Here is a 13,220-nt window from a genome sequence, read left to right on the forward strand (position 1 = left end):
TGTCCAGCTCTCCTAGATATCGGACCACGCTTCCTGCAGAAAAAAAAAAATTGTTCGCATTGTTACACAGACTAAAACGGAACTGTTCTTGCCTGTCACTCATTTCTTAGGGGAAAGGTCCAGCTAACTTGCAAGTGGGCTGTTTGCCATGTGAACAGATGGGCACAGGGTTCGACAGCCAAGAAATGATGGATCAAATTTTGAAATTTGTTGCTCACTCTCCACTCCAATAGTTCCTAATTGGCCTCAGTGGAACTTTATTGCTGTAAAAACGGTATAACAGCAACAACATTTGAGTGAACAAATACGCATCCCATCTAGGTGCTGCAAGCCGGCTTCCAGGCTGACAAAATCAGAATGACTCCATCAGTGAATGTCTGTTACGAGCTGACGTAGCTCTCTAAGGTTAACATGTTCCTATGTGAGCATACAGCGGAGCTGAAGCAGAGCATCTAATGCTTATTTTGAATGGTGGTCTAAAATAAAGTCTTTTGTCTGAAAAGATCCTTTTAATAAATACAACCATTTAAACAAAGAATGAGTTCACTTATATCTTGTAATAAGCATAAGGCAAGAGGAGGTAAGAGGTTTTTTCAATGGTGCGCTGTTTATAATACATTGTCTGAAATTGTTGTCGCTTATATAACAAATATTATTCACAATTTAACATAGCAAAGTGACCAAAATTAAATTATATTTGACTGCTATTAATAGATCAAGAAAATAAACTTTCTTTTAGAAGAACATTGTTTCCCAGCTTTCTAAATGCTGCTATGGGAGTATACATTCACCTCAAATTCCTGTGTACTCAGTGAAAATACAGGATGTGAAAACAACGTAGATTTATCCTCACATCTCATTGATGCATTTATTTAGTTCTGGGTTTGTATCACCAGCAATTTGAATTATTACTGAAGAAAAAGTGTTCACTTTACCTACGAAATACAGGCTTCTTACACTTCATATTGGTTGTGCGTAGCTTTGTAATTTTAACTCTGTCTTTCTGTTAATCTATTTTGCCTACATCAACATGGCATTACGTTAACTAATACCAGCAGTTGCAAGCCAGGATCTTGAGATTTTGTTTATACTGCAATGGGAATTTCTTGCCTTGTGCCTCTTTCTTGTATACATTTTGACAGGTTACTGATGCATTTGCAAAAATAGTCGAAGAGTTCTATGAGTGCACCAATAAGAAGTGATGATAATCCTAATTAGTGCTACCTTTAGAAATACATTGTATTTTTAATAAAATTGCACATACAGTGAAAGTAGATAAAATATTTTTATAAGCATCTACACAACACATTTCATTAATTATCTGAAGGAAAAAAAGGCAATTTCCCAATTTTTCTGCACCACCTCAGGCCCAGTGTTATTTGGTACGGGCAGATTAGGGTAGCTGATGATTCCTATCGATTTAAATGTCGTGCGAGGAAGCCTAAATCCCCAAGAGCAATAGAATCTCCCCTATCACTATCCTACTGCTTATTGACCTAATTCACTAACCAACCATCAGGGTTTTCTCTCACAACAAATAAATCTTGCATGAAACAGACAGTACATGGACACTTGTAGTTTCCAGTGGTGTTGCCAATCTAATAAATTTAGGGTCACCAAAGCGTTCCTCTTTGTATTCTCAGATTGACCATAATGACATTTGCCATTTAAAAATGGGCAGAAACCACAACTGTATTTTTAATATCAAAACTATTTCTACAATCTGAACTAAACTTGATGTCATATAAATGATGCAGACAATTCAGCACGTGTAAAATTTCATGTATTTCTCTGATTTGCCTGTAAGTTATTGCTGGAACGGTTGCTGAACAGGTCTAATGGTTGCAGCATTACAACCAGGAATTGAGATACTACTTAGACCCAGTGTTTACTGCTCAAAATTCTGATAATTAGTAAACTTCCTCTTTCATTAATTGAGCCAAACAAATGAAGAATGAGCCCAGGTTTGTTATGTTATGCTGAGTCTCACAGGGCAGTCTTTTAAACTAAAACTTTTAACTCGGGCTCTGTAGATGCCTGCATCTGAACTTCACTCTCGGTGATTTTACTGGGTTGAATAACACACTTGTTTATATGTAAAAGCCAGGAGTCTAAACTCAGTGGCTCTGTAAAATGTAGTCGTCGCTAGATATGAAATATGTTCACCAAAAGAGAACACAAAAAATAACACTATATTAAGAAAAAAAACAAAATTCCACACCCCTTTGATAGGCAGACCTGTTTCAGAGAAGAGGCCTAATTCTGCTCCCAGTAAAGTTAATTAGAGTGACAGCAAGGTCCTAAATTACTAGTCCTCTCATCAATATCAAGTTAGGCTTTTATCAATGTAATTTGAAGCAGTATTAAAAGCGATAAACGCTAATTTATAATTGTTGATATTATCAAAGCAAGATCATTTGCAGCCATACATAACCGTGCCAGATTTTTATCACATTATAAAGGTTAACATAAGTGTTACAAGAAACATCAATGAGCTAGGCACACTACGTTTGCTTTTGGTTAGATAAGTATGCTTTGTAGTAGTTGATATTCCCTCTAGATAATGGATATGGGCCAGATTCTCTGCTGACACAAAGCAATATAAGTAATTTGAAGGCAGATATGCTGATTTACACTAGCTGCAAATCTAGCCCTAATATCTTTAGATGCAATAAACCGCCTTAAAAAAGTCCGTTTCCTAACTATTATTCAGCCATTCCTCACTGTTGCCAAAGTGAATGCCAAGGTCTGCAGGATTTTATTTATCAAAGCTTCTTTTAAGGCATCTATCATTTTGGCATGCAAGCTTTGCTTTATGACCAGAATCAAACGTTTTCATGAAACAGCAGGATTAATTCTAGCAAAAAATGCCATGTAGTGCTCCTTCTTGCTGTATTATCTGTTCCATCTCTTTTTTTTTTTTTTTAATGAAAACTGCAGATCACATTAGTAGATGTAAATACTTTTGCTGCTTGGTACTGCTGAACTGTATAAATAGAATTAAAAATATTATACCGCGCATCTCTTTAAATACTGGTTATACCATGCATCTCTTTAAATACTGAATTACTGATAACTCATTGTATTTTTTTATTTATCTACTTGATAAGAAGATAACTAGGTGAAGAGCTAAGCAAATCACATTTCTGTTTGTTATATAAATACAAAATTATTTTACCAATTAGGTGCTATGCTAAATAACATTTTAGTGTCCTGACATTAAACATCTGGAGACAAATAGTACCTAAAACATACAGCCTAATTTTTCTTTGAGGTTTATCTATTTTTACTTACATGTGCTGGATGTCAGCTTATAATAATTACTCTTCTATACACATCTCTAGCACTAATGTGACAGACTGTGAATGCTTCTTGACAATAGAGCATAATATCCTCCTTACAGGCTTCCAACAGCAAGGCTACAATCTTACCGTCGAGTGTATAAACATGTAAAAAGGCTTACTTAAAACATTGACAAATTTCAAATGTATTTGGTTTACTGTTTAAAACCACATACAGATCAGACATTTCTCAATAAATCTAAAAAATACGGCTAAATGTAAAGGACGTGCGATGTCTGTATCCGAGTGCTGCCTGAGCAGCGTGAACAGTAGGTACAACTTTGAAGTATCTGTAAATGATGTCAGGTCATTTGAAAAGTAGCAAAAATTTCCATTTAAAATCTACTACCAACAAATGTTGCTTACAAAGAGAGAATACCAATATAATCACTAAAAAGCATTTCCTAGCATTTTTGTGAGTATGACAAACTGCGTTCATCTGTGACACAGGACTAGACATGGAATTACAGTAGTAGTTCCACTAAAGCAGCAGGAACCTTTGTATTTCTCCACCCGACATTAAAGGCGGCATCTTTTATGTAGGCCTCAGTTATAAATCCCCATGAATTTAGCCAAAGACACTAGAGTTTTATCTTAAGAAAGAGCAAGACGTTATGTACTACATAGCTTTATTTCTCTGTAAGAGAAAGATAATGACTGAAAAATCAGTAAAGACAGGAATTTCACTTAATTAGAAGGACTTTAAAATATGTTAAAACCCACAAAAAGACAAAGCTGCTGTCCTGGAGGATGTCCTATCTAGTACATCACAGTGATGCTTGCTCACATGCCTAAATCCTTTCATCCTTTTATTACTCATTTTTTGATGTGCTCTTAGACATAAAATATACAAATTCTCCCTGTGATTTTTTATAAAAATAATATAATAATTTTATAATATTAATATAATAAGAAAAGATAAATTCAAATAATTTTTTTAGAGTTTTGATCTGATATATGTTTTAGTAGAATAAGGAGAAAATGGAACTTTTATAATATGTAAGATTTTCCCGAATTGTTAGAAATCAGAGAAGCGATGACATTTTAAACAAGTGGCACCGGTTGCCTCTATTCCTGAGTACTTAAATAAGGACTGAAATATTAATAGCTTAAAAGTGTATAATTTAAATGTGAAAGATCTAAGGTTTTTAAATTTTTTTTTTACAGCCTAAGAATATGTGGCTCTTTTCATGTATGAGGGGAAAATCAGAAGACTCTAAGTTTTGACAAATAGAAGATAAAAACAAGTCAGAATAAAGCTAATCAAAAGGTAATCAGGTAAGTCCTTCTTCTTTTTAATAAATTAATGTCACTTAATTCCAAAAATACTACCTAGTAGCAAAAATGTTTTTCAGGTTAAACTTAGAATAAAAAGTACTAAATACCTAATGGAAAATGTATTCAGCTACTATAGGTTCTAACTTACTGAAATAAATCAAGTGCTTTCACATATTTAATTAAAAAGCTAATTTCCTGACCTGCTAATCAGAACTACTGCTGAGCAAACAAAGTATGTTTTATTGAATAATACTTGTCCGTAGCCAAACAATGCATTTATTGAAATTAATACATACAAAAAAATTCTGGAAGTATAAAATATTTTTTTAAATATGTGACAAGTACTGCACTTTCCCCAGATACGAGGACTGTCTACAAGAATCGTACCAAATAAATAATTGACACCATGGCTTGGTTCAAGGCAGTATTTTATTTACTGTATTGCACTTCTGTGCCTGTGACATGAGAGAAATTTTCCTGGGCCTTTCAGGGTATGCAGACTCCTTTTCTTTGATGCTATGATGATGTCAGTGACTGATACTGGAGTATCAAGTTTTTTCTTCAGATATGAATCCAGCAAGAAATAAATTTTGTAGAAACCAGTTACTTATTCTTTACTGTTCTTATCTGCTTCAAACATTTTATTCAGTAAAATATATTTTATAATAAAGAAGACTCGATACTGACTTAAAAGAAAGGTTCTAGGGGTATTCCATTAACATGTGCATGAAACTCTTGAAGTCCGTAATAATTTTGCAGAAAATTGACCCTGGAATATCATCTTAAATTACTATCTTTTAAGTCTGTGAAGAGCAATCCACAGAAGAAAAAATGCTAATCTGAGACTTCTCAGAAATACTTAGGGCAGCTCTTAAATTTTATGAATTAGTACTCTGGACACACTAAGTGACTTCCCTTCATTGTGAACAGTTGCATTGTTTTGTTTTGACTAGCAAAGCGCAAGCTGTAAAAAATACTAGCCTGCGTGGACTGAGGTAGTTTTTTTCCCCAATCAATTAATACTCAAAAATTAATGCATTTCCTTCACCATTTCTTTATGCAATATACAGTTTAGCGTCCTCTTGAAAATTATAGTGAACAGGGTTTTAAAATGGGTATACACTATGCACTAGTAGTAAAATCTGATAGCAATCTGAAAGTCTGAATCCATCTCATGTTCTTTTTGGAGGGAAAAAGAGAGAGAAAAAAAAAAGTCAGGCTGAGAGGCTGGACAGGGGAATTGAACATATAAATTTTGTGATGAAAACTAGTTAAACTTACATGTACTACATAGTCTTGCCATGAATCTTTAGCAGTTGTTTTGCCTTTAAGGCTGGATTTTAATTTCTAGATTTCAATATGCTATAAACGATAAGGGGATGTTGAAGGATAAATTTCTGTAACGTGCAATCATGCCGTATGTGTACATTTCTAACCTTTTTGGGGTGACTATCCTTTTATATAGCCTTGGTCTCCTCACCTTTGTAATTCTGCAGCTCAGAGCTTTGTCCTCTCCTCCATTTTATGGTTTTCTTCTCCTCCATTTTATGCTGTCTTTTCTTAGGTATTGTGTCTATATTTGACAACCATACTAAAAGATAGAGAAAGCCTTATTTTGTCAACCCACCTGTCTGTTGCCGTGCCTTTCTTGTTTCTGGCAAAATAAAAATTACCAGGACTTCTGTCAGCTAGAGCTCTGATGCTCAGAGTTCATCAATTTAGTGGTATTAATTTTTATGCCAAAGTATCAGGCCAGTGACACGGCTTCAGATCACACACCGAAACTGTACGGGTTTGTTCTTCACAGCATCACGAGGCCTAATATCGCACACACACAGTGCGTTAGAAGTAAGGGCCTGATCCTGCAGCCAGCATGATTTTCCTTTTGACCTCAGCTTGGGCACAACTGAGACCTAGGTATACAAACGCAGGCTTTTACAACACAGTGACCAGACAACCCACGGTGCCAGGAAACTGCGAAGGCAGAATCACCCCATCGCCCGTGCTCTGCATCCGTACCGAAGGAGACGCACAGACTGCCGAGCGGGCAGCTGGGTTTGCATAAAAGGACTATGCTAATATCACAAAAAGTAAAAAAGGAAAAAAAAAAAATCCAGTGGTGATCTCAAACGTAGTGTGATTCAAATAAACATAAAATGTGATGCGGTGAGATGTGGTAAAGTCTAATCTTACTGTTCTCACTGCGACAAAACTTGAACTGGCCTCCAAAGCCGGACTGAGCTCTTGGAGGACTGACTGTAATTAGCGAGAGCTGTGGGTACAGATATAAAATTCCTAACAGCTTTTTGATTAAATCAGCGACCAGTCAATTACTGTGAATAGTTCAGATGAACTGAAATGTGTTTGTTCAAAGCTCTTTCCCAGGAAGAAGTCCAGTCCTCTGACAGCACCATCAACCTGCAAATGGATGGCAGCACAGGCCGGCAGATGATCGGAAGAGCAGGCTGGACTCACTATTTTCAATTAAGTTACTCTGGAAATATTCTGCATTATAGGTACTCCTATCTGACCTGCTCTTATTAGCAACACTATTTAAGACAAGTAACATAAAAAAATTTATGAGGGGAAAAATGTTCTGCTCTGTTTTTCTATTATTTTACCTATTTGGCAATAATTCGCAAAGTCGGTTGGTTTTGCACTGTGTGTTGTCTGATATGTATCTGTAGCATGAAAAAAATTACAATCTTTTTTACATCATATAGATGTTATTTTAAAACCATCAATCTGCCAGAGGCCTTTAGCTTTTACTCTTTTTTTTTTTTTTTTTTTTTTAGGCAGCTTTCAACGTTGAATTTCCCTTTAAGAAATGTTCGGCGGAAATGTTTGTTCAACAAAGGCGGCCAGATTACACAGTAATGTTCTTCTCCATCCAGAATTACCACGCACAAAGAAAAAGGTGATATCGAAAACATTTTGCATATGTCAAAGGCTGTATACACCGTAATTCATGTGACATAGTGAGGCCTTTACCTATGTTTTATTAGTTCAGTCCTAATTTGGTCCGTAGCCGAGATAGAAACACACGCCGTTTCATTGTTTACTTGCAAAATATTAAGATTTTGGGGGGGACTATGGCAACGTTTCAACGTGTAAGAAATAAAACGTTAACGCGACAGGTTAACGCCTCGCATCAGGCATTTATTAGCTTAACACGGAGGTGTTTTTAGGTAGCATTTGTACGTCTTCGCTACATCACCCGCGAAGGCTGGGACCGCGTATCTGTCACCGTTTTACCCACGCCCCAAGGCGCAAAGCCTCCACCGAAACGTGACAGCACCCCTCCTCACAGAAAAATATAACCGCAGGGGGACAAGACACGCGTGGGCGGGAGGAGGCGCCGGTCGCCGAGGGCTCCGCGGTCGCGGAGCCCTCGGCGACCGGCGCCTCCTCCCGCCCCCCCCCCCCCCCCCCCCGCGTCGCCCCACGGCGGCGGCTCCGCCTCGTCGCGGCGATCAGCTGCGCGCGCGTCACGTGGGCGCGTGTCGAAGGTCACGGCGCCCACAATGGAGCTGTCGGCGTACGCCCAGGGCGGGTGGCGGCTGCTGGGCGACCCCCGCCGCTTCCCCCGCCGCCCTTACGCCGCTCTCCTCCGCGCCGCTTTCCGCGGCCTCCTCCAGCACCCCCGCGCCGGGTTGGGTAAGGCGGGGGAGGGGAGGAGGCTGTGGCGGGGGGGGGGGGGCCGGGCCGCGCTGCTCCGCGCAGCGCGCAAACGGGCGCCTTCCTTCAGCGCCTCCGCGCAGCGACACGCGTGTCCGTGCCGCGTTGCGCTGCGCGGCGTCCGCCCCCAGGCGGACGACGGGGGCGTCGCGCGTGGACGGCTCCAGGGTGCCGCTGCGCGGGGTGTCATCGCCGGCGCGCGCCGGCCTCCTGACCGCTTAAACCCGCCGAAAACGGGAGGTGGCGGGGGGTCCCCGCGCGTTCGTGTCCGCCTGGCGGCGCGAGGAGGCGGTTTTCCCCGTCCGCTCCGATGCGACCCTGCCGGGGGCTTTTTCCGCGCGTGGACGCTTCCCGCGGCAATCCCGGCGTGAGGGTAGACGGCCCTGCAATTAATGTCGCGGTGTTAATTGCGGCGGGGCGGGAGCCGCCGGTGCCGGCCCGGGGCGGCGGGCAGCCCCGCTCCCCCGCCCGGCCGCGGGCTCCGGCTCCGCGCCTCGCCTGTGGCGACGGGCTCCCGAGGAGCGCGGACGGGGCTTGGAGAGGAAATTGAGGTTTTCCTTTTTTTTTTTTTTTTTTTTTTTTTTTTTTTTCTCCTCCTTTTCTCCTTTTTTTCAATGGGAAGGAGCTGGAGAGGCGGCGGGGCGTGCGGCGCCGGGCAGCCCCGCTGGGCACGGCCGCGGCTCGCAGCAGCCCGCGCTTCAGCCCCTCTCCTCCTCCTCACGCCGCGCCCGCTCGCCCCGTCCTTTCGCTCTGCAACACCAGACGTGTTTCATTTTGAAGTTTTTGTGGGAAAGATGCCGTTCAAAGGGCCAGCGGCGGCTCTCGGTACCGTGCGCTGGGGTTTTGGCGAATGAGTGTGTCATCAGTAACTCATTTGTTTTAGACGATCCAGACCTGAAAGATATTGACCCTACGGTATTAAAACATTGCCATGCTGCGGCTGCAACGTGTATTCTGGAGGCAGGAAAGCAGAAAGCCGACATATCTGCTATAAGGTACTAATACTTTGAAGCTACCCCATTTTTCTAGCGGTTGTTACTTTAAAGTGTACTGCTGAGTTAATGTTAACAGAAAACTAATAAATTCTTTTTCCCTGTAGCACATGTCTAGAAGACTGTAAACTGGATAAAGAGAGAATAGAACAATTTTGCACCGAATATCAGGTTTTTAAAACAATTTTAACATATTTATGTTTTCTTTCTCTCATAGGAATTTATTGAACCTAGCAATTTTTTTTTTCTTTTTTTTTTTTTTTTTCCTCCAGAAAAACAAGGAGGCATTGGAAATCCTGTTGGGAAGGTAGGTCAATCAGTCAGCGCAGAGATATAGTTTCAATTACAGCTATTTTGAAACTGTCCTGGAAAACACCTATGCATGCTTGAGGTGATTAAAGTAAGAAATATCGTTCCATTTAAAAAAAAAAAAAAAAAGTACATTTTTAACAAACTTTAGAAAACAGCTGTTGAAACTTTTCTTCCTCCTTTCGGAATTCTACAGCAACTTTTTGAACTTTTCAAGAAGCATTACAAGGATCATGAAAAAGTTCTTTATTGATGGACAGCGTGAGAAAATGACGTTTTCTTGTAGTGCAGGGAACTTTTAACTCTTGTGTCTTTCAGCATAGGCAGATCTCCTCTCCATGTAACTGATGTGTCTTGGCGCTTAGAATATCAAATCAAGGTAATTTTAACACATCAAGGTGTTTCTTTAGTCTGGTTCAGTGCTGAGACCTGACTTTTTTCTATGCTCTTTGTTTTTAATTTAGAGCAATCAACTTCATAAAACTTACCAGCCTTCCTACTTGGTGACCTTAAATGTAGAGGTACTGTACACCCTGCACCCTCAGAGGAAAAAAATGTAATTTCATGATACTTTTTTAATAAAACAGGCATTGTTGGGGTTTTTTTTTTCTTCAGAACAGTGATTCAGGATCACACCCAGATGTTAGTTTTAGTTGCACAATGGAGCAGTTACAGGTACTTCTTCTTTCCTTCATTACTATTTCTATGCTTAGCTCCAGTTGGGGATGGAAATGTTTTTAACAACTTGCCCATCAAAATGAAATCATACATACAATTATTAAAAAAAAAAATAAAAATCCAGGACTGGGAGGGTAGGGGAGAATCTTCTATAAAAATTATCCGAGTATAGTTTTCCTGTCTTCTCAAATAAAGTTGCAGAGTACCTGATTTTAGTTGCATGGGGAGTGTTTTAGAGACGTACATAAATATTTTGCCTGTTTTCATAACTGTAATGTGTGTATATATATATATATATACACATGGGAGGAAATACATAATTTTTCTGAATTTCCCATGCTTTAGAGAAATGATTAAAGAAGCTGGTTCAATGAATTAAATGTGTCATGATTAAAAATAGAGAACGAACTGAAGGCTCTTCAGTGGTGTTAATGACATGTAAGAAATGTACTGAAACAAACGTTGATCTTTGTTTAGCGATTTAAATGTGTAACTGAACAATAGAGGTATTGTAATGCTTGGAAGTGACCAAACTGTGGAGGATTGGGAAGAGGGGTTGGGGGGAAGAGGAAAAGCAAGATATTAAAACTTCAGGTTTACACCTCTCCTTTTTTAAATGTGTGTCTCAAAAGTTGTTCTTTGCTTAATAATGAGTGTTTTGAATCGGTTTGCTGACTTGCTGATGTGCTTTGGCTGGAGGAGGGTCCCAGTACAGAATTACACTCAAAGTATTTTCAGTATTTTAGAAATGTGTATAGTACTTCAAAGCCTGGAGCAAGTGTCAGCGTTAGCCATTGTAACGATACCGATAAAATCTACGTGTTAGGAGCAGTGATCTATTTTAGTAGATTACATATGTTAAAAAGTGTTTTCCTTCAGTTCCCACTTTTCTTACTACGTTGTAAGATAGGGATTTAATTACTATTTAATATCAGTTGCAACATTTCTTGTGGTATAAGGTGCTGGTTTCCCTTGACTCTCTGTATAAAAAAATATTATGTTCTCCTACCTGACCTTTTAAAAAATACGTTTATTCTAAGACAGTATTTCATCTCTTAGGATTTAGTTGGAAAACTAAAAGATGCTGCAAAAAGTCTAGAAAGAGCGACTCAGATGTGATTGAAGGAAGGTGTCAGCCTGCTGAGCTGAAGTACTCTCATTCCTAAGAGTGTCTTCTAAATGACAAATGTCTTTCATCTCTGGATGCAAACTGTTCTTTTTTTTTTTTTTTTTTTTTTGAAGTCCTCGGATGTGAATTAAGTGAAATAACTGGTTTTTATGACCGCAGTTGGTATTCCTTGCTCGCGTCCTATTTTTTTAATTAACTCTTGTTAAATATTTGCTTAACTGTCGTGTCTTCAAAGCATTCCTTCTATTTTATGTTGTGTATTTTTAGAATTGTCACCGATTATTTTTCTCTGGGATCTAATAAAGTTTATTCGCTCCCGTCCTGCAATTTCTACGGGTAAATGAGCTGTACCGAAAAGCCAGGCGCTGAACGTTAGATCAGCTCCGTGGGGCGAACAGCCCGTCCTCCCGCGCCGCGGCGGCCGCGCGTTTGCCGAGCTGCCCGTCGCGCTTTGTTACTGCCCTGCAGCTGGGCTCACCTCGGCCAGCGTCCAGCTTGGGCCCCGCCGCGGGAGCGACGCCGGATTTTCATTTCACTGTAGGCAGCCGGGGCGCCTCACGGAAAGCCGGGAGCCCGCGGGGCTCAGCGGAGCCGGGCGTCGGCTGCGGCCCGACGGCGTCTCCCCCCTCGCGGGGCCGCTCCGCGCCCGCCGCTCTTCCCCCGCCGCTCGCCCCGGCGCCGGTGGCGGCCGCGGAGCCGCTCCTCGCCGGCCGCGCCGCGGAGCCCGCCCGCACCTGCCGGCGGGGGAAGCGCGGCGGCGGACGGGCCCTCGCCGCGACGCCGGGCTCTTTCCTCTCCGCGCCCGGTGTCTCCTCCTCGGCGGCGGCGGCGAGCGCCCGCCAGGGCTTCCCCGCTTCCCTCCCGCCCGCTTCGCCGGCGGCGCCCGGCGCTCCCCGTCCCCTCCGCGGGGCGGGGGACACCGCCGGTGTCCGCGACACCCGCTGCCGCCGCCGCTCGGGGGGCGCCGGGGCGGGCCGGAGCGCGGGGGCCGCCGCTGCGGGCGGGACAGCGCCGCGGCGGCCCCTGAGGGGACGGGCGGCCCCGACGCCGGCGGCCTCGGCGGGGCGAGGGGCGCGTCCCGCGGCCGCGTGCGGGCGGAGGGCAGCGGGCACGAGGCGGCGGGGGCGCGAGGCCGCGGCGCGGTCGCCCCGCGGGGGAGTCGCTCCGCGGCGGGGCGGGACGGGACGGGGCGGCCGCGGGCGGCGGGGGCCGCGGGTGGGAGCGCGCAACAAGTGCGCGGAGGGGGACGGGCGGTGCGCGGGACCGGCGCGGCGGAGATGGAGCGGGCAGCGCCCGGCGGGGCGGGGCGGGGCGGGGTACGCACCTCGCGGGGCGGGGGGGACGGGGGGGGGGGGAGCCGGTGCTTGGGACGGGGGGCGGCGGGGGGTCGGGCGGGGGGCGCGGAGCCCGGGCGGCGGCGGGGAGGGCAGCGGAGGGGCCGGAGGGGCTCGGCGGCGCGGGCGGGGGAAGCGCGGGGAGGGAGGCGTCGGGGGGAGCGGGCGGGGGCCGCGGAGCGGGAGCGGGGCCGGGGGTCGGGGCGGGCGGGCGGCGCGGCGGGGAAAAGGAGGCATCGGCGGCGCGCGGGCGAGCGCGTGCAGGGCCGGGGGGAGGGGAGGGAGGAGGGAGGGAGGGAGGGGAGGGGAGGGGGCGGCGGGCGGGGGAGGGGAGGGCGGGCGGAGGCGGGGGCGGAGGGGGAGGAGGCGGCCGGGTTGCGGGATTGGGTCACGGGGAGGCTGCCGGGCCCCGGCGGCAGCGCCGCTAATTCCCAGGCCGCCCTTAAGGAATGAGGCGCCCCACGTGACGCTGGCGGGGCGG

At 44.3% G+C, this 13,220-nt stretch overlaps 1 protein-coding gene across 2 annotated transcripts; it reads left to right on the plus strand.

Moving 5' to 3' along the window:
• The first annotated feature begins 8,060 nt into the window (after positions 1 to 8,060).
• COMMD3 (COMM domain containing 3) lies at positions 8,061 to 11,727 on the plus strand. 2 transcript variants are annotated; one of them, XM_087776608.1, is made up of 8 exons: positions 8,061 to 8,276; positions 9,181 to 9,292; positions 9,397 to 9,460; positions 9,562 to 9,596; positions 9,917 to 9,977; positions 10,063 to 10,119; positions 10,214 to 10,273; positions 11,336 to 11,727. In XM_087776608.1, the coding sequence occupies exons 1-8, from the start codon at positions 8,144 to 8,146 to the stop codon at positions 11,393 to 11,395; spliced, it is 582 nt and encodes a 193-aa protein (XP_087632734.1). In that variant the 5' UTR covers positions 8,061 to 8,143; the 3' UTR covers positions 11,396 to 11,727. The 2 variants fall into 2 exon arrangements, with proteins under 2 accessions (XP_087632734.1, XP_087632742.1); XM_087776616.1 differs by lacking the exon at positions 10,214 to 10,273 and having other exon boundaries at positions 10,063 to 10,154.
• Positions 11,728 to 13,220: the final 1,493 nt, after the last annotated feature.

The sequence above is a fragment of the Nipponia nippon genome, unplaced genomic scaffold (genome assembly GCF_047370975.1).
Source record: "Nipponia nippon isolate SJK-2023a ecotype South Korea unplaced genomic scaffold, ASM4737097v1 scaffold_1, whole genome shotgun sequence".
Lineage (NCBI taxonomy): Eukaryota > Metazoa > Chordata > Aves > Pelecaniformes > Threskiornithidae > Nipponia > Nipponia nippon.

What these genes read in the sequence shown, in the direction of transcription:
- COMMD3 (XM_087776608.1), top strand. Translation starts at nt 8,144, where the DNA reads ATGGAGCTGTCGGCGTACGCCCAGGGCGGGTGGCGGCTGCTGGGCGAC. An exon ending in GCACCCCCGCGCCGGGTTGG is followed by an intron (nt 8,277 to 9,180) that starts GTAAGGCGGGGG and finishes CATTTGTTTTAG; the next exon opens with ACGATCCAGACCTGAAAGAT. An exon ending in GCACAATGGAGCAGTTACAG is followed by an intron (nt 10,274 to 11,335) that starts GTACTTCTTCTT and finishes TTCATCTCTTAG; the next exon opens with GATTTAGTTGGAAAACTAAA.